The sequence below is a fragment of the Vespa mandarinia genome, chromosome 24 (assembly GCF_050613455.1).
Source record: "Vespa mandarinia isolate Hongniang chromosome 24, ASM5061345v1, whole genome shotgun sequence".
In the NCBI taxonomy this organism is placed as follows: Eukaryota; Metazoa; Arthropoda; class Insecta; order Hymenoptera; family Vespidae; genus Vespa; species Vespa mandarinia.
In genome coordinates, this window is record NC_140833.1 from 196073 (window position 1) to 216852 (window position 20780).

Below are 20780 nucleotides of genomic sequence, written 5' to 3' on the forward strand. Positions count from 1 at the left end.
AAAACGTTACGGAGGACAGAGTGCAGAATCAGTCTTGGCTAGGTTATTTTTTCATGGTACCGTACGAAGAGATCTCTCTTAAAAAAAGTCTCTCTTGAGAAGCGCATTTGTTAATAGATATAAGTAATATATATTTCTTACAGTAATAACACGTTAAATAGATTTAACGCGATGAAACGCGTTACGGTAACGATTAAATATATACATTTATATTTGCCTATATATATATATATTTACGATAGTGAGTTAACAATAATATTTTTTCCCCGATAATTATTAATTTTCTTACGAACAATAACGCTTGTTTCTACATACTTATATAAAATTTCAATTAGGATCTTCTTAAACGACATCGAAACACACGAATCTCAATCGATAAAAATTAATTAGACATTTTAACAATATTTTTATAATACACGAAGTCCGATATTATCCTCTCGTTTGTGTAGCCTGTGGTCGAATATATACGGATAAAAATATCTGACGGGAAAATAAAAGTGCTAAAAAACTCAGTCTACCGATGGAAGAGTAATTATAATCAGTATGGATAAAATATTCATTAAAATTGATAAAATTAGATAATTAACATCAAGACAGGATACGCATAAAAGATAAATCAAAGATTAATCCCTCTCTTTTGACTTTCGAATTCTCCGTTTGACTCTTTCGTCTAAGGATTTTAAATCGATCACAGCCAGAAATTGTTTCAACATTTTATTCTTCCTTTTTTACTTTTCTTTTCTTTGTTATAGTAGGAAAAAAAATGACAGACGACAATCAGTTGTAAATATTCAAACGAAATAGATAAGAACGAAAGGAAAGAAAAGAAAAGAAAAGAAAAAAATATTTGTTAAAAGATTAAGCGAGCAAATAGGATTCGAGTCTTATTTTCAAAGATTTCTCAAATTCGTTAGTTTAAAAGTAAAATTGTTTGGCGAATTTTTTAGCGAATAATTCTCGAACCTTCCAGACGAAAACTCACGGCTCTATGGACTAGAGGTACGACAGATGCGCTTACACGTGTAAATACGGATATAAAAATATGCTATATTATTATAATCTACAATCTTATCTCTCCTAGACTCATACGCAGAAACACTTTTTATCATCTTCTTCTCCTCCTCCCCGTTCTTTTTTTGTGTTTTCTTTCTTTCTTTTCTTCTTTCTTATTATTGTTGTTGCTGTTGTTGTTGTTGTTGCTCTTGTTATTAGTCGTAATAATAATAGTAGCAATATTAGTATTGGTAGTAATAGTAGTAATAGTAATAATAGTAGTAATAGTAGTAGTAAAAGTAGTAGCAGTAGTAATAGTAGTAGTAATAGTAGTAGTAGTAGTAATTGTGGTGATGGTGGTAGTAATAGTAATAGTAGTAGTAGTAGTAGTAATAGTAGTAGTAGTAGTAGTAGTAGTAGTAGTAGTAGTAGTAGTAGTAGTAGTAGTAGTAGTAGCAGTAGTAGCAGTTGTAGTAGTAGGTGTGGTGGTGATGATAGTAGTAGTAGTAGTAGTAGGTGTGGTGGTGATGATAGTAGTAGTAGTAGTAGTAGTAGTAGTAGTAGTAATAGTAGCAGTAGTAGTTGTGGTGGTGGTGATAGTAATAGTAGTAGTAGTACTAGTAATAATAAAGGTAGTGATAGTAGTAATAGTGATAATAGTATTCTTCGTAAAAGGCCATTCCATATTTTATTATTAGGTTGCTTCTGATAAAAATAAAAAATATCTTCTTTCGGACGGACCTAAGATAAAATGTCCAATCGTTGACATTCTCAAAACTAAATGCGTTTCACCGTTTAATATATTTTTATTATCGAACATATATTTATCAAAAGCCTCTCAGACGTGATATCCTTTCTTTTTATCGAAGAAGCACGTAAAACAAAACGCGCTGCTGATCGATCAGGTTATATCGTATTTATTGCATATCGATGAGTTTTCGTTTATTATTATATTTCCTTTCGAACGGAGAATTTTCTCGTATTCGTTCGTTCGGTAAGCGTTGCGATTATTAGAACGATAAGAAAGCTTCGCTCGATTTCTCGTCTCGTTTTCTTATCTCAGAGAGGATTAACAGAAATAAATTCGCTCTTCTCTTCGAAAAAGCATATCACAGGGTGTCGTTTAAACGTCGTTTCGAGTGTATATACAACTAAAACATCTCTTTTGTTTTGTTTTTTGTTCCTTTTCTTTTTTGTTTCTTTTTTTTTTTGTTTTTTCTTTTTTTCTTTTTTGCTTTTCCTTCTTTTTTGCTTTTCTTTCTTTTTCATTTCCTGTAAACTGTGCACAGATATACTCGACGATAAACTCAACACTGATACTATTCTATTTACAAAAATTTACGATTATGTAATAAATTATATATTCTCCTTTTTCTATTTCTTCTTCTTCCTTTTGTTTTGTTTTTTCTTCATCTCAAATATTTATTTCTTCTATTATTTTCATCTGAAGTCAAGAGTATGAAAGCTCTTATCCCCGTGTACATCTATGTAAACATATATTTTATTTCTTTTGAATTCATTCGTGTTTATCTAATATATATATATATACATATATATATATATACATATATATATATACATATATATATTTTAGATATATTATTATTTTCATATACAATATATCTCGACTACCGAAAAACACTCTTTGTACTAATCTTTGATCCAACAGATACATATATATATATTCTCGCGAAATGTTCTCTTTTAAAGCCTGCAACTACATATATATATATAAATATATATATATAAATATATATATATATATACATATATGTATATGTATATATATATGTATATATATATGTATATATATATAATTGCCGTTTGTTTGGCACGTCCATAAGCACGTAGGTAGGTATAGAGGACGATTTTTACGCGTTACATGACTTTGGACGACAGAGATTAGTCATGAGAAATTTAAAAGTAAACGAGATTGATACAACTTCCCCGGTCCACCGTATTATTGCATTTAACAATATGTTACTTGACTAATATTCGCTACTTCGCGTCTCATTTATTCATTTAATTAGGTATTCATTGTTACGTACAATTAATATATGAGGAGAAAAAAAAATATATTTGATACTAATAACGAAAACCGCTACCGAAGCGGATTTACATTATCAGTGCCATCATTTCTACGATGTACGTTTGTTAAAAAATGTATTCCTAATGTAATCTCGATTTTATGGAACATTCATCCACAATTCCGGAAGTGTTTAAGGTAACGAACGATCATCATTTTCATTACATATTTTTATCGATGTTAATAATATTGTCGCGATAATGTAATATCCACACGTGCTTTTAAATTTCAGATTGGTCATCGGCTAAGAAATTTCTTCATTCGAATCGTACAAGCACGCATGTACGCATATATAGGCACACGCATCATAGCGTTCGGAAAATACCACGGACGATATTGAAAGTGATTTACTTAAATACGACTCCATCGCACGACGATTTTCTTGTCGGCAAAGCAAGATGGATTCCTTCTGTTACGTAGGTAAGCGTAAGAAAATACAGATGACGATAGAGAAAAAGTCGAGAGCATAAAAATGGATACAACGACACCGACATCTCGACAAGGTATTCGTGCTTTTTTCCTTTTTTTCCTTGTACTTTCATATATCACTCTAATCACAAAAATATCCTGTAGATATACTTGACTATATTCATTGAAATCAATGTTCTTTCATTGTCAATTACTCAGTCTTCCTTCTTGAACATATAATCGAATTTCTAAACGATACGGTACACAACCGGACTCGATTGGACTATTAATTGAGTATTTTGAATTCTTCGGAAATTGGCAGGAAATAATAATTGACGATCGTCGGTAGAGAGATTGAGTGTAGCCGCCGGGGTATCATTTCCGGATGAGTTTAAAGATAAAAATCTTTAGTCGTCGAGCATGTAGAAATCAGTAGAACACAGGTGACCAGTCCCTTTGATTTTCTCTCGCCGTTACCGAGATGTATTCGACGCTGGAAGAGACCGGTAAGCATTGAAAACAGTAATTGGTGCCAGCATTGTTGTCCCAAAATTGTGTGCCTTTGCATTGAAATCTGACAGCAAATTCCAGTCTCTGTCCGATCGTCAGAGTGTGACAATAGAGAATGAAAGAAAATTTGTCGCTGAAGCCATCGCACGAGTTCGATATATAGCTTGCTTGAAGATCGCTGAAATTCTTCCAAGAATTTAGGGTGTATCTTATGTGAACCGATTTGTGAAAGTCGAGGTTGAGAACTCTCACTGTACCTTGTATGCAGAGAGTTAACGGATCCTGGACAAGAACATTTTCCAAGCACACTTTGCGTTCTCGAACGAAATCGAGAAAATTTGGAAGTCCACCGGGTTGTTGAAAGAGCGGTACTAATGTCCTATCAACGACTCTTGATGTGGACGCGGGAGAATATCGTTGGTGCCAGCTCGTAGAAAGGCCAAGATTCGCCGGACTGCTTTCTTTTTGGAAACTGTCGTCGTATATCAAATCGCTATATGCCGAATTTGGTATCTTTGGTATTTCGTCAAGGAAGGTTCTTACATCCGCAAGATCCAAGCCCAAAACATCAGCAAATCTAACGATCTTTTTTCTTCCGGGTGTTCCCGGTGGCGTCTTACCAGTCTTCAACGAGGAACATCGTCTGAGCCTCCGCGGTCTTCCTTCTTCCATTGACTCCCTCTCCTCTCCCTCCTCTTCGTCATCCTCCACATCTTCGTTTTCTTCTTTAGCTTCTTTCGAGGCAACTCGCTCGTCCCCCCACTTGTTCCTATTTATTGAACCACTCCGATCTCTGTTAGACTTCTCTTTGTCCAAGTCCAACAAGAATAGAGATATTTTCTCATCGCTCTTCGCATTTAATACTGTTTCATTCTCGATTTGCAAAGTTACTTCGTTCATTACAGGTTTATTCAATTTTTCCGTCAGTCTTCTTCCCGTGGGACATTCTACTACGAGTTGATCGGCTATATTCAATGTACTAACATAAACGGAGAGGTCTCCATCGTTGATAGCTGATTCTTCCAGATCTGTGTCTATTTGGCCGTTTGCATCCGTGGGACTATCGTCGCTAATCGTTTCCGCCTCCTCCGTAGTAACATTTCCAATGAGCTTGTCTTCAGTAAAATCGCAAGAGGAGGAGTCTTGTTCTTTGATCGGATCTTGAGTAAATTCTTCCGGAAAACTGAAAAAATCAATAATGTCGTATCCTTCCTCCTCGTTTTTCTCGATCGTTCTTGGTAAGGTACTCGGGGCCAAAGTTATTGTACCTATGTTGTCCAGTATCTCTGAGTCAGAATGCGACTTTGGAAGATGTTTGCACGTTGGTAGATAATTGTTGCCGGGCCTGGTAGTCTCGTCACGAAGGGAAACGGTGCTATCGTCGTCGAAAGTGCTCCAAAGAGATTCGTGACTTGGTGAAGTGGTCTCGCGAGAGCTCCTATCGTTCAACGAATCTTCTGAACTGCATTCCTCTTTAGTGGGTCTATTCTGACGAGTATCAAGGCGAAACCTCTCCAAGGGCAACGGTTTGTACTTACTCACGGATAGACTCGAGTCCGACGAATCCTCTCGATATATAGACGATCCATCTACCGACAACGATGGCTTTTCTTTGACCGAGACATCATCCAAGTTGTTACAGACGTTTGAAGTTGACTCGCTCTCGGAACTTGTAACAGGATCAAAGTAGACTTCGTTTTTAATCTTTTCTGCATCTGACGATTCTGGATCAAAGTAAATCTCGGAAGCCTCGCTCGCCGGTGAGGTTCCACTTGCCGGCGAAGCGAAAACGCATTCCGACTCGGACTCCTGATCGATTCCTAGCCTCGGACCGTTCGGTGAACAATGACAAGTTTCGTGATGATTCGTCTTAAGAATTTCAGTATTTACCAACAAATCAGCTAATTCCGCCGGCGTGACTTCTTCGGCGGGTGAGCTTGGTTCGTGTTCGAAATCTAGATCATCTTCGAAGTCGCAATAAAGTTCCGTTTCCGGACTGTTTCGCGATTGATGCCGAAAAATACGATCTATGGGATTACCAGCGGCTGTTTCGGAGGGTGCATGCAACCACGAGGCAACCTCGCGCGTTATCGGCTTGGTAATCACTGCTGCCGCCGCTGCCGCCGCCACCGCCGCTTCTGCTGATGAGGACGTTGACGTCGTAGTCGACGAGATACCGCGCGAAGAATCATCCGCGTTACCCAATGATGTAAGCCGTCGATGAAGACGTCGAGCAAAGGCTTCCGCTCGTCCGCGACAACCACCGGAAAAGAGAGAACCCACCAAGCCGCATGAATTATCGGTGTGACCGTGTCCTCGTCCTCGTCCATATTCGGTACCGGCTGAGTTTGTGCTGCTCATCTTCGATACCGTCTTCTCCGTCTTACCGTCCGACGATAATCTCCTATCGAGATTCGAGGATGAGCCTGTTACCGAGCTCGCGTCCGAGTCCAGTCGAAAATCCGAACTCGAACTCGAACTCGGACTGTCCAATTCCTTTGGTTCGCGATTCCCCGTATTGATCTGAAATTTGAAATTATCCCGTCAAAAGCAACCTAAAATGTAAGTAAGCTCTAAAAATAACAGCTTCGATTTTGCTATACAATTCATCCTACGTAAGCCTCATCGAGTATCGTATCTCGATCACGCTCGCACACATGATTTTCTTTCTTTCGTTTTTTCGATCTTCTTTTCGAAAAAGCAAAGCGAAGCAAAGCTTTAGAGCACGCGCATGCAATAGAGAGAGAGAAAGAGGCGGAATCTTTTTAATACATGTATACATCGACCGCGAGAAAAGTGGAGCGGTATAAATACGACTGGCTCGTAGTCAAGTACGCCTACATACTGGACACGTGATTCGTACTTTCAACAAGTACGTCGTCTGGCCTGCCTTAAATACCAACGATTTGTTTTCAAGTAAACGGAATTTTACTCAAACAAAATATTTGCAATTTTTCATCATTATAAAAATCTCATTACATCGATTTGCGATCAGCATGTTTGATTTTTCTAATCGGACAGGACTTTAACCGACATCTAATGCGAATAGAAAATCTACTCTTTCCCTCTCTCGTATTTCGTACTGCGACTTATCGGTAAACCATCGTGCAATGTTGTAAACAAAATATTACGTAAAATATACATAATATAATATATAAGATATAATATATAATATAAAATCTCTATGAGACAATCTCGACTCTTGATGATCGTCGTCTATTCGTTATAATTAAATGGCTAAACAAATGTCACTGTTACCATTACCCTCATTACCGACCATTCATATTTCTTTTTCCCTTTCGTTCCTCTTATAGGAAAAAATAAAAGATTTATTTCTACGTATTAGAGAATTTCGGGCCGGGTTAGTTGGGAAGCAATCGTTAATCGTTTGAGGTGCATAGGCTATTACTGATAGACACAGTGTGTGCGGACGCTGTTGTATTATCTTAGTAGCGGTCACCGACAAGGTAGAGGTTATTTCTGAACTCGCTTATAATGTCTATGTGTGTATGTATATGATCGAGAACATCGTTGGGATCGTAATCAAAGTTCCTGTTAAATTCTTTGCCTTGGCCTTTCGACCTAAACTTCATTTCTGATTATTGTTATTATTATTTTTTATTGCTAAAAGATTAAATATATTTATACGAGTCCGATAGTTCTCCTTTGACACTTCTCTTATTTCTTTTTATTGTCTTATTTAATATACCTATTTATTTTATCGGACAATGGAACCATGATTATCGGGCATCCTTCGAGATACTATAATTAGTTGTTTTATTATCGTCATCATGAACGCGCACGCGCGCGCGCGCGAGGAGATTTTTCATCGTCGGTTATTATCGACCGTTCGAGGAGCAACTTTATGATTAAATGTCGATCGATTTCTCTATATATCTCTCTAGCATTCTTTATAATTTTCCTTTTCTTTCATTAATATCATCGATTTGAAATTCTCAAATGAACCTTGAACTTGTTTATTTATCTTCGATAATAAGATCGTCGTCTCATTGTGATTATCGGTTCATCGTCAGCCAGGAAAGGCATTACAATCTCTCTATACATTTTTCGGATATCAAAGTGACTTTCTCGATATTTCTCTGGCCTTGATTCATTAAGTAAACACAAGTACTTATATATATATACACAAACGCGCACACACACGCGCACACGACATAGGGATGCAAAGCTATGCTGGTCCAGCGAGTACATGAAAAACTCGACGAGTATTGGCTTAGCCAACGTGTACGTGCCAAAGTGTACGTGCATTTCATTCGACGCATGAGTACTTAATGAAGATTCAAGGCGAATAGAAATTCGCATGAGAAAAACTCCGCGTATATGCCGAAACTCGCTTAAATACAAACGAACGCACGCACGATCATCAATTTGACGAAATTAATATTATGCAGAAAGGCAGGAGCACGCGGGCTATCTATCATTCCGAACGAAATGATAGATTTTTCCGTCGAGAACGGAAAGCAAGGCGGTCTCGCGATTCGAATGCGAACGAATCACGAGACGTTACTAATAATGCGCGCGATTGTTAGCCCAAGCAATCGGACAATACGTGAGGTTATCAGGGCTATTAACGCTTCACCGAGAAACACTACTACAAGGCAAAATAAAAAGAGAGAAAGAAAACATCGCAAAGTATTTAAGAAGAGTCGAGCTCGGAGAAGAGGCTGGATAAGATAAAATCATGCACCAGAGGAACTTGAAGGGTGAACGCTGTGTTTAAATCTTATCGACGAATTGTTCTTCGTCGTTGGAAATAGTAATGCCGACGAAGAAAGATCTCCTGCGCAAATTCACAAACGTCAACGGTTTCAAAGACTTTCTATTCCGCTTTTTTAAATGAAGTTATCGTGGCATGAATGGGGATTCGATATAATACCAAAGTAAACACAACAAAGTAGAAATACGTAATAATTTTGTTTGGAAAGAGAAACTTTTGCCTATAGTTACTTTTAAAACGTATCAGAATCAACAAAAAGAGATTAAATATCGTGCCTGATGATTGTCAATGTCAAGTATCATTAAATGAAATTCAATCGCGTACTAATTATTATACCGCATCTTTAATTAACTCGCATTCAATGCAACGTTGAGAGTAAATTGAGAACGTTAAATAGTAATAAAAATTAAGATTGTAGCGCGCAAGACATACTCTTCACCCGCATGTCGCAGTAACGACAATGTCGTTACGCAAAAAGGAAAAAAACCGAAATGAGAGTCGCGAATATTTAAGCAACGTATTTGTATGCATCTAGATATAGTTATTTTCTATAAATGATTTGCCCTTTCGATCGATAGAGGAAGAGGAGCACCTGTCGAATGCAATGGCACCGTGCCGTGTACAGTCTGAAAAAGAGAAAGAAGAGAGAAGAGCGAAGGGTAGGAGACGGTCTCGAGATCTTTCCTACTCCTTCTCGTTCGCTGAGACGCAAATAGATTCGCTCTTCGGCTCGGAGTGCGAGAAGTCGACGGGAGGAGAATGAAAAGAGCGACGAGATTTACAACTCTTCGTTACGACTAGTAAGATACAGGAATATAAATAAAATTACAAATACGTGACGGAAAAGCGGAAAATATAGTGTAAACAAAATCCCGACGATGTCTTGGCGAAAAACAGAGAAAGAAAGAAAGAAAAAGAGAGAGAAAGAGAGAGAGAGAGAGAGAGAGAGAGAGAGTGAGAGAGAGAGATACGGAGCGAGGGTAAAGAGCAAACGAGACAGAGATCGTTTTCGGTGTCAAGGCATCCCGCAAAAACGCACTATCGTCGGCGGAACGAGTGCATCGTCATCGACACGACCTTCGGTTCACGGTGAAACGTTATATTCATTCATAGGGCGCGTCAGGAATCAAGAAGCGAATAACCTATCGCAAAGACGCCCACGCTAGGAAAGAGTTAGAAAGGAGAAGCCGAACAAGATTTATTCGTGCGCATACCTTGACGCGAAAAGTACATTTTCCTATTTTGAATGAATCTTTCAATCAGAAAAAAATGTCGCGACGCATTTTTACTGCACCTCCTTCTCTTTCTCCTCCTCCTCCCCGGTGAACCCCCTCCTCTACCTTTCTATTTCCCGCAACCGAGACTTCGAACTTTCATCGGTGTATATTTAGAAACACGATCGCATACACAGTGCTGCCTCAAAGAAACAGAAAGAAGAAGAATAAGAAAAAGATGTATGTAGGTTCTGTATTGCTGAATTACCGTGATACTATGTCCGTTCAATCGACCGGTGTTCAATTTTCCCGACTCAAAGATCCCTGAATTTTCTTCCATTGTTGGCGCGACGATCATTTTCCTTTTTATTTTATTTTATTTTTTTCTTCTCCTCTCTTTCTTTTTGATCCTTCTTCCTAGATAATATCGATCGGATCCAAATTCAAGGATCTACTTTGCTATCTTTTTCTCGCATCTAATGGTTTTCGAATCTTTTATAATTTGACGATCCTATTTCATAGCTGAAAAATGTTCTTCTCAAATTTCGACAAAAATATAAGCTCGGCCAGTTTATATTAGATTCGTTAACGATCGACGATCGAGAGAGAGCAATCTCCGTATGTGTCAATCCACACGACGATCTCGAGTGACCGATAAACTTCGCAAAAAAAAATGTACTGACGATTAGAGTTACCAGAATGGGGGATTGTAAAAAAAAAAAAAAATAAGTAGAAGGAAAAAAAGGAAAAAGCAAAGATTTAGAAAAAGTGAAATTGGCGATAGATCATCTCGTATTTGTCATTTGATCCGGATCGCGCCACGTTTCGCTCTCGATCGTTAAGGTTTTACACCGGTATGGCCGTCAACCGTTCGTTGGCATGCAACGGTCCGATCAATCCTTCGAAATCGACAACAACAATTCTATCGCTTTCTCGCTCGATCGTAATCGATTCATTTTCAATTCCGTGCTTTTCTTCCTTTTTTTTCCTTTCTTTCTTTTTTCAAGCGATCGGACGAACAACCCCGACGTAATCCTGATGCAACCCTGACGCAACCGTGAAGGCTTTTAAAGATTTCGGATTCCTCGGAAGATAATGATGATAAGATGCTGCGTCTGGACCACCGTCAGAAATAAACGAAAAGCAATGAATTTAACTTTCAATGATCGGATTGATGTGAGGAAGGTAATCGATCAATCAAATCGCGAAAGATCGGCTAAATGAAAAAGAAAAATATAAACGAGTACTGCGGTTTTCGGGGCACGTAACGTCCGCGAACGAAAGCAGAAGGGGCCAGCGCGACCGGCCGGTTCACACACACTGACTTCTGACTGGTCGAACTAGTAGGTGACTCGAGAGCCCCTTCCATATCGCATAGCAACCGCACGTAAGCCTCGCGACTGATAACCGCTTGCACTCACTCGGCCGGAGTCGGCGAATCTGCGGAGACGTCTATCTCTTGAGATGAGCGGTTCTTCTTAAAGACGCTGGAACCAAAAATAGAGAAAAACAAAAAGGGAGTGGGAGAAAATGGATCGGACACTTTCTTGACGTCGAACGTCGAAATGTCACGTCGCGCAGATATTTTCTTCCATTTCGGCACTACTTTCTTCTTCTCTATCCTTAACGATAACGAAAGCATGAAGTTTGCAAGGAGCACTGACACACGACTCTATTCGAGTACGGATATGCTCGTGGCGATTGGCCATAATTCACAATTAACGTTAACGAGTCATTGTTCTGCTCGAATATCTCGTATAAGCTTCACTGTCACGAGCCGACATTTATTTTTCTTTCTTTTTTATTTTCTTTTTTTCTTTTTTTTTTTTTTTCTTTTTTTTTTACGACCGTCCGCACATGCTTTTCGATGGATATCAGCTGCCGAGTTAACACGCAGAATTGGACACGTTGATCAGAGAAGCAATTTAAACTAAATTCTAAGTGTATTCTAAGAGACTTTGATTGATAAAAGATATGAATGAAATATTAATACACAAGAAATATCAAGTGACAATTAAATTAAATGACAATTGTATGACGTCACTAATACGTTTCATACTCGACAATCTCTACTATATTATCAATCGTTATATCTTTAGGGAGAAAACGTATTTTAGTGTCCGAATGTTCATAAAAGAAAACAAGAGAAACACAATATTTCCAATAAACTTTTATTAGATCATATTCTTTTCTGCGCGGAATACCTGCGATCATAATTGGAATAACTCAGAAATAGCCTATATGAATGGCGCAAAGTCAAGAATTCGCGACAAGTTGAAAGTTTGAAATGCGCGCGTGATTTCAAATAAGGTCCTTCCTTTTTATTTTATTTTATTCAATGCTACAACGACGAACCCTACCTAAACAAACTATTTGAAAGTCGAATATTGTCGAAGTAATAATAGAAAGAGAGAAAGAGAGAAAGAGAGAGAGAGAGAGAGAGAGAGAGAGAGAGAGAAACAAAATCGATTGAAATCGATCTTTCATTATTCACACTGACTTTTTTTTCTATTTACGAAGAATGCAAGCAACGTGCGTTGAAAAATGTAAAATGAAAAAAGAAAAAAGATAGATATCGATTCCTTTGACACCCCGACGCATAGCACATAGTAGGCGAAGTCCATTGAAAAGGTCACCCGAGAAGGTCAAAGGTAAAAACAACGAAGAAATATGAGACAGTATAACTCACCGATTATTAGACCACAATGCCCGTAAATATATATCCCTTATCTCTCGACGATTCGAATCGCTAAGACGTTTAGTATAATTCGAATTACTGCACCGCACTAAGTTATCTATCTACGCAAAGCGCCGCACGCACGGCGCAGTTTATGTCGCGCGCCACTATACCGCACTTAAACTCACCGCACTGAAACGCACCGCACCGCACCACACTGTAACTCACTCTTCTCTTTTTTCTTTTCCTCTTTCTTTTGTAATACTATTCTTACACGAATGATTATCCTTTTCTTCCTTTATCTTATCAAATTTTCTTTTATTTTTCTGAGGATCAATTTAGTATTTTTTTTTCTATCAATTAAATATGCATTCGCGCATGTTTGTATCAGATAAAGAGAGAAAGAGAGAGAGAGAGAGAGAGAGAGGGAAAGAGAGAGAGAGAGAGAGAGAAAGAGAGAACAAAAATGAGAAAAAAGCGTGCATAAAGGTAAAGAGAAAAAGAGAGAGATAAAGAAAGAAAGAGAAAGAGAGAGAGAGAGAGAGGAGAGAGAGAAAGGGAGAGAGAAATAGGAAAAACGTTGCAGCAGCACCACGTTAAAGTGCGTCGGTCGTGAAAATGATGAAGATGAGTCTCTCGTGGCACAACCGGTGGGACAAGGGCGACGAAGGTCGCAGCTGCGCGTGACGTTGCTTCGCAAGTGCGTCCTCTCTTGAGAAAGAGAAAGAGAGAGAAAGAGATTCGCGGCGCGGGATTTCAAATCCGGCGCATTTTCCCGCGCTAAGTACTTTATCGATCCAATGCGATTACATACGATTCTATTACAAAGGAAGAACGGGGAAGTTGGTAAGCTTCGAGAGTTTTAAGGAGTCACGCATTTGCGTTCCCACTTATCGACTGATATCGAACGAGGGGAGCGACTAGTCGATCGGTCGCATGACCGATACGAACGAATCGCTTTTATTTTCGGTATAATACGATTAAGCGTTATCGACGATAACTTTCAATCGGTTATAATTATTTCGACGGAGAAAACTCAAGTCGTTGAAAATTAAACACAAATTATAAAAGAGTTATGATTAAACGATGAATAAGAGGGGTAACGTGATAGGGGATGTACGGACCTGAAACGAACGGGCCAATCGGTAGGTGACATCGGTACCCTCAGTACGCCACGAGAGGCGCTTTAGACAGTACATCCCGCCGTGTTGCGCGGTACGACACGGAGGGATTCATGTCGCAGAATATGCCGCATTGCCATGAGTAGCGTTCTCTCTCTCTCTCTCCCTCTTTCTTTCTCCCTTTCTCACTCTTTCTCTCTCTCTCTCTCTCTCTCTCTCTCTCTCTTTCTCTTTCGCTCACTCGCTCTTTCTCTCTTTTTCTAATTCTCCCACGCTCTATTATACGGAAGGGGGTAAATTCGTGCGTGCAAGAAAACACGCGCGCGCTACCACTGGCAGTTAGGAAAGGATCATTGACGTCGCGAATTCGACATGAGAAATGCCGACAGAGACGACAACGAGGACAGCGATAGCGCTTGAAAAGCTTCGTGTACAGCGAAAAACTAGGTGTCTTCCTCACGAAGGTCTCGCCGAACCAATTACCACCACCGTCGTTCATTCGTTCTTGTTAATAATAAATAATAAGGGAAGAGAAAAAGGAACGATTCACAATGAATATTCGGCGATTGCCCAGTTTCTTTTATCACTACAAGATGCTCGGTGGTCTCCTCGTATCGGCTTTCCTGTTTGTCATCTATCTTCTCTTTCACTGGGGTATTATGTGCACGAACCTGGAAGCTTGGCGACACGTTATCAGCGCGGTAAGTTGTTCCCTCTTTCCAGAAATATGTGAAAAAATATATCTTTCGAAAACGAGAATGAGATGATGAGAAACGCGTTTGATCTTAACTGTCATCCGACAATAAGTTGTACGTGCTTGTGTCTCCTTCGTCTTATGTGTGTACATACGTGTGTACTTGTTCGTTGTATTTTTGCGCACGTAGATAGAGGAGAATCTGGATTAGCGCGAATTTCGAGAACGGATGCAAGAGCACATACACGGATCGAAAGAACAGACTATGCGCGAAAGACGAAGAAGGGCAGAACGATACGCACGCGCTCTTTCCAAATTTTCACTTTCGCAGAAGCGAAACTTATATGGGGGATGAAGGGAGGATGACCTTCAATTTTATCGCGCGTTTCAACGAATGACACACCGAAATCATTAGTCGTCGAATCGTTTTACTATTTCATTTCACGTTAATTATTACTCTGATGTATTCCTTTTGTAAAATACGAATTACAATTTATAGGTAGACTTAGATCACGATAACAATCAATTCAATTTATAAGAAATGATTGTAAATCGATCGAGCTGACGCGCATCCTCGATGAAAAATGAAAAAAAAATAAAACGAAAAAAAAAAACATTTGAACTTTGTCGGTGTTGACAAAATGAAACGCGACTCGAGGTCTTCGGGTAACAACCTCGGGTAAAACCTTCGGGGAACATCGATACCGCATGCCAAAGACGTTGTTTCGTAGATAGAAAAATGATTAGAAAAATTTATTGTTCATAGACTGTTCGTTAATTTAACAAAATTGTCAATAGATTGAAAATAAGTATATATGGTATACCTTCAACGCGTCAACGGTGAAACATTTAAATCGGATTAGTAAAATTACTAACGACAAAATCGTGAAATATCCATATTTATTTATATCAAATAAATTTCGACAATGTTTTTTTCTTTTTATTTTTTCCTGTCATTTTGTTGCGACGACGTCATAATTCATATGCATTGTAATCGTGCTAGTTACGAATTAATTAAATGCTACGATATGATATTAAAGAGGAAGAGTCTTGCGTAATGAGGTTTACGTGATGCACGGAAAAAAAAAACAAAAAGAAAAGAAAATAGAAAAGGGAAAATGTCAGTATGATTTACAGTGCAGAAATCACAACGATGGCACGGCAATGGGTATTTTGTGCGAACCACTTTGCACGGAGAAGGGTATACATTCTTTGGCCTGTGAAACTTTGCATACCGGCAAGGAAGCAGTATTTTCTGCTCACTGGGAAGCGACTAGACTTGTATTTAAAGCTTACAGGTTGATCGCAACGCTCGATATGTATAACGCTCAATGTGTATGAGTTGAGCGAGAAGCAATATAGTACGCGCGGAGAGTTCAATTTCTTTCTTTTTTTCTTTTCATTTTCATCTTTGCGTTTTTTGTTTTTCTTTTTGTTTCTTTTTTTTGTGTCATGTTAAATGTTCGTACATATTATATAGAAATATCGTAGATCGCACAATACAATAATATAACAATTAAATTAATAGTAGCATTGCCGTTAGCATATCCATTATACTTCCTTATTTATTGCTTCTCATTGGACACGTACATGATATATAAATACTTTATTCTCAAAAATATTCTTCTGTATTTTTCTACATAATAATCATTTGCAGAACAAAATCTAACACGGAAGAGTACGAATCTCTTTTCTGGGTCGACGCATTCGATGTGAAGCATTTTCCCACAGAAGAAGATTTCGGAACTATGATCAAGGATCTGGCAGTAAATAAGTTAAATTACACGGTATCGACGCAACAGATGCAAAGGCTTGCTCGTTTACGTACCCATAAAATCGAGGTTGACACCAAAAGGCGTCATCTCGAGATGGAAAACGTTTGGCCACTTTTACAGGAAAACGAATATCTCATAACTATTTTATTCGAAGATCGTGACGTTTTCCCACAACTGATAGGCACTTGCGGGACTTTCTATGCCGTTGAATACGTCAGGTAGGATTTATTAATGAGAATAATCTAAAGAGTTAATCTAGCTAAGTTAAAAAAGAAATGTTGGACGATATATCTTATAAGTTTGAAATAATTTCTAATACATTGTATGCGTATATGTAGAGATTCTTTAGGATCAATCGCGCACCGTTACTACCAGAACACGAAATATGACGCATGTGAAACCTTATCACGTCCAAACTTGACGCGTACATCGTCGGATTAATCAATGTGAAATTTCGTACCGTTAACATGATAAACCGTTACTTTTCTTTTTTTTTGTCTCGCTCTTTACTGCAATATTCATTGACATTGCATTATAAAATGCAAATCCAAGATTTGTGATCGAAGTCCAAAGTAATATGATATGCTTGAGTGAAAGTTGAAGATGTATATCCATAGTCTATACAATAATATGATGATTTATAGAAAAACGTTGTGTCATTTACGATCAGACCGCGTCATTGATACCGACCAAAGTGACATGGTAATTCAGTAGGACGATTTTCGAAACAACAAACATTCAGTGTCTTCTCGTATGTACACCTACCACGTACACTCATGTGTACATAATCACGAATTATCATATCAATTTCGGATGGCATTAATGACATTTTTCTGATCGTTTAGACATTAAAAGACGCGAGACTGAGGTTAGATCGCTAACGTCAGACCTATAGAAACACCAACGACGGCATTGGCACTCTCCGACTCGAAGCCAGAATGGGCAAAGAGATTGAAGCTCGCCGTCATGATTATGGATCTGCTAGAGGAACTTGAGACAAATTTTCCGGAACCGTTTCATCTCTGCGACGTCAAGATAAACCATTTTGGTTTGCCTCTCGGCGGGCAAAAACTTAAATTTCTCGACTTGGACGCGGTCTTTCCTAAAAGCATTATCGGACGTATCACCGGGGACGGGAAGACCTGTAAGAGACACGAGGATTGTGATTTTTTTGATTGTAGATCGTTATGTTCGAAAAACAAACGATGTGAATCGCCGGTCGTTAATAATAATCTACAGGTAATCATACTATTTTGATATTTTTCGGTAAATCTATCGAACCGATAGATATTTGAATTGTACGTTTATTACGTGTGTTACGTTTCTTTTAGATTATATGCGAGAAAATCTTTCTTGGCTGGACTTTATCAGGAACTATCATTCTACCTGGTTTATTGATGTCAGAACATACCACTAGTTCGCTCGCTGTCCTTTTGCGACAGTGCGCCAATCCAGCCGGTGATGTTACCCATTTGCCACGAGCATATGTACCGAACAATTTAAAAACACGATTGTATAATACGTTGAGCGATATGGAACAAGAAGTTTCCGCATCTTTATGAACTTGGATTTGTGAAGTTGGAAAGGGTGTCTATTTGGAAAAAAAAAAAAAAAATATGCACATTACTTTCGCAATTTCTTTTCTAATAGAAAAATTGTTGATAATATTATATTATATAATATGACAACGAGTCGTTTTAGCAAAGAACAAATATCGGCCCACGATTTGCCATTTGGAACATACATACCTATCGAATATATCTACCGAATTACCGAATATAGATACATACGAATATAGCTTATCACGTAGCTAATCGCCTTTTATATTTGGCATATTCAAATGTACAATCCTTTTTCAGGATATACCTTGATAGGTATGAAGTAAATATACTTCGGCACGTAGAAAGATTAACAATATGTATTAACTTTAACGAGGGGATGTAGCTGTAACACGTTTGCTATACGAAAGTAAACGATCTTTCAAAGAAATCTACAACTCTCGAAACGGCACTAATTCAAAATGATTGTGATTGGCGATAGATAAGATCGTAAGTTGTTTTTGGTGAACATTATTCGAAGAACCGTTCATACATTCAAAACGTTTGGTTAAGAACGTTTTCTTCCTCTATATTTTTCTTGAAATAATTAAATACCTGTTTCTCGAAAAAAAAATTCTGTTTTCTTATTAATACCACCTCGAGTATGGACTCCATGCGAGTTTCATTGAGCTTTAAAAAAAAAGAAACTTAAATCAATATTATTTATTCTTTACAATAGTACGAAATGCAACGATCCTTCCATCTTTTTTCCCTACTTTAAATAACCATTAATTTCTCCCGCTAGAGATGGCGCTACGATAGAACATCATTATTGGCGTCAAATTTTAAATCATTTAAACTGAACACAAGTAATCGAACATCGTACCAATGATTTCTAATTCTTTTTTCGTTTTTTATAAAAAATAAATAAGAAATATTAAGGTCATCTAAAGACGATATTATTCCAGTCTGATTTTATTCCGATATAAATATCTCTTATTGTAAGGAATCATAATAATAAGTTATATTTACTTCACTGTCATAACCTATAGTATAACCTACTGTACATCAATTGTTGAATATTTTGGAAAAAAAAATATATATATAAAAGATTAAACAAATTATCATGGAAGAAGAACCGCCGAAGTGCTGTATGTACTTTGTGAAACGAAAAAATCGATATTGTCGTATGACCGTTAAAAGAGGTAACAAATTTTGTGGAGAACATCAACAGGATTCATTGAATTCTAACGACGTAGAAAATACTGAAAAAATTAACAAAAGGATAAAATGTCCTCTTGATCCTACTCAGTACGTTTCCATTGATGTAATGTCATCGACAATGATGTGAAATAATTTATTTCTATATAAAAGTTCTCTTAAATGTAAAAACTTATAGTTTATACTTTCAGTACATGTTATGAGTCAAAGTTATCTAAACATTTGACAATATGCAATGTCCGAAAGATGTTGGACGCTCGACCAACATATATAGTCCAAAATGTTAATTTAGATGAAGAAACTGAAGAAATACCACGTCTTCTTCCTTTGTCACAACTCGATTTTTCCGTTGTAGATGCGATAATAAAAAGAATTGATGAAGCTTATGGTATATAATTTATAAATGTGTTGTATATCGAATGTAATATTACATTATAAAACTTAATTTCTTTGTAGAAAAGCTACCAGAAATTTCCAAAGCAATATTACACCATGATATATTAAAAGATGCATTAACTATTTCATCTTGTGGTAAATATGCTAAAAAACACTTGACACAAAATTCGTCATTGCTAGCACATTTAGAAAAAGCTGAACTTGTTAAAAATAATACTTGTTACATTGAGTTTGGAGCTGGAAAAGGTATAATATAAAATGTATATTTTTTAAAATAGAATCAATAATAAAGAAAATAAACATAATTTTATCTATAGGTAATCTAACTTATTGGTTGGCACAAATGGCAAAAGAAAAACAAGACTCTTGTATATTATTAGTGGATCGTTCTAGTCATAGACATAAAAATGATAATAAACTTAAAAAAGAGCAACATAATATTTATGTAAGACGGATACGTGCTGATATAGCAGATTTACAACTTAGTAACATTGCAGAAATCCAAAATTTTCTTAATAAAGTTGGGATTGCAAAACATCTATGTGGTACTGCAACAGGTACAGATTAATGATATATTTTATATCTTCAACATTAATACAATTTTTAACTTTTTAGATCTTGCTATACGATGTTTGATACGAGCAATAGATAATAAATCTAGCGGCAGTAATTATGGATTAGTCATAGCTTTCTGCTGTCATCATAAATGCGAATATAAATCCTATATTGGTAAAGAATATTTAGAACAATGTAAATTTCTTCCAAAAGAATTTCCAATTTTATGTAGCATAGCTAGTTGGGCGACTTGTGGGTTTAATTTAAAAGCTGATACTGAATTAAAAGATGAAAATAAAAAAGTAAGGTATGCTTGACATATGTTTTTTTTCTATCTCTTTCTCTCTCTCTCTCTCTCTCTCCTACAAATTTTCTTTTAACATATTTCTTTAATTTCTATTATTTATTGTAGATTCAGCAAACAAAACGTGCGTTCTATCGAACGAGAATTAATTGGTAATAAAGTTAAAACATTATTGAATTGGGGACGTTTAGAATATTTAAGAAACATTGGTTTTGAAGGTTCTTTATTTCGTTACATTTCATCGGATGTTTCGTTGGAAAATATGTGTATTGTTGCGAAATATTCTGTTACATAGATTAAATAATTATAATTATTAAAAATAATTCTTATTCTAAGAAAGATTCTATGTATTATATATTAATTAATAAAAATAATGAAAATCTATTTTATTATCTATTCAAACAATAAATTTAAGCTTTTTCTTTAAAGTGTAGTATGTTGCTTTTCTCATTGGCTATCAATTATAGACTGGAACGTTAAATGTGGACAAAAATTACGTCAATATATATAGGTTATATTTATTTTCGATTAATTGAAAATTAGAAATAAA

The 20780-nt window shown here is 36.9% G+C and overlaps 3 protein-coding genes across 6 annotated transcripts; 2 read left to right on the forward strand and 1 right to left on the reverse strand.

The window, feature by feature from the left end:
• Positions 1-1110: 1110 nt before the first annotated feature.
• Gbs-76A (Glycogen binding subunit 76A) lies at positions 1111-11190 on the reverse strand. Its single transcript, XM_035868591.2, has 2 exons — positions 10218-11190; positions 1111-6520 (listed from the first exon to the last, which is right to left on the reverse strand). Exons 1-2 carry the CDS (start codon positions 10305-10307, stop codon positions 3917-3919), a joined length of 2694 nt encoding a protein of 897 aa, XP_035724484.2. The 5' UTR covers positions 10308-11190; the 3' UTR covers positions 1111-3916.
• On the forward strand, positions 6418-18296 carry aln (divergent protein kinase domain 1C). Of its 3 annotated transcripts, none has more exons than XM_035868600.2 (6): positions 6418-6559; positions 14038-14448; positions 15579-15739; positions 16099-16434; positions 17104-17455; positions 17548-18295. In XM_035868600.2, the coding sequence occupies exons 2-6, from the start codon at positions 14299-14301 to the stop codon at positions 17776-17778; spliced, it is 1230 nt and encodes a 409-aa protein (XP_035724493.1). In that variant the 5' UTR covers positions 6418-6559; positions 14038-14298; the 3' UTR covers positions 17779-18295. The 3 variants fall into 3 exon arrangements, with proteins under 3 accessions (XP_035724493.1, XP_085519928.1, XP_035724494.1); XM_085663802.1 differs by lacking the exon at positions 6418-6559 and adding an exon at positions 9448-9535; XM_035868601.2 differs by lacking the exon at positions 6418-6559 and having other exon boundaries at positions 14314-14448; positions 15584-15739; positions 17548-18296.
• Positions 18179-20571, forward strand: LOC118442691 (tRNA:m(4)X modification enzyme TRM13 homolog). 2 transcript variants are annotated; one of them, XM_085663800.1, is made up of 7 exons: positions 18179-18264; positions 18807-19065; positions 19167-19363; positions 19432-19617; positions 19689-19928; positions 19987-20233; positions 20339-20571. In XM_085663800.1, the coding sequence occupies exons 2-7, from the start codon at positions 18881-18883 to the stop codon at positions 20523-20525; spliced, it is 1242 nt and encodes a 413-aa protein (XP_085519926.1). In that variant the 5' UTR covers positions 18179-18264; positions 18807-18880; the 3' UTR covers positions 20526-20571. The 2 variants fall into 2 exon arrangements, with proteins under 2 accessions (XP_085519926.1, XP_035724491.2); XM_035868598.2 differs by lacking the exon at positions 18179-18264 and having other exon boundaries at positions 18562-19065; positions 19987-20228; positions 20339-20518.
• Positions 20572-20780: the final 209 nt, after the last annotated feature.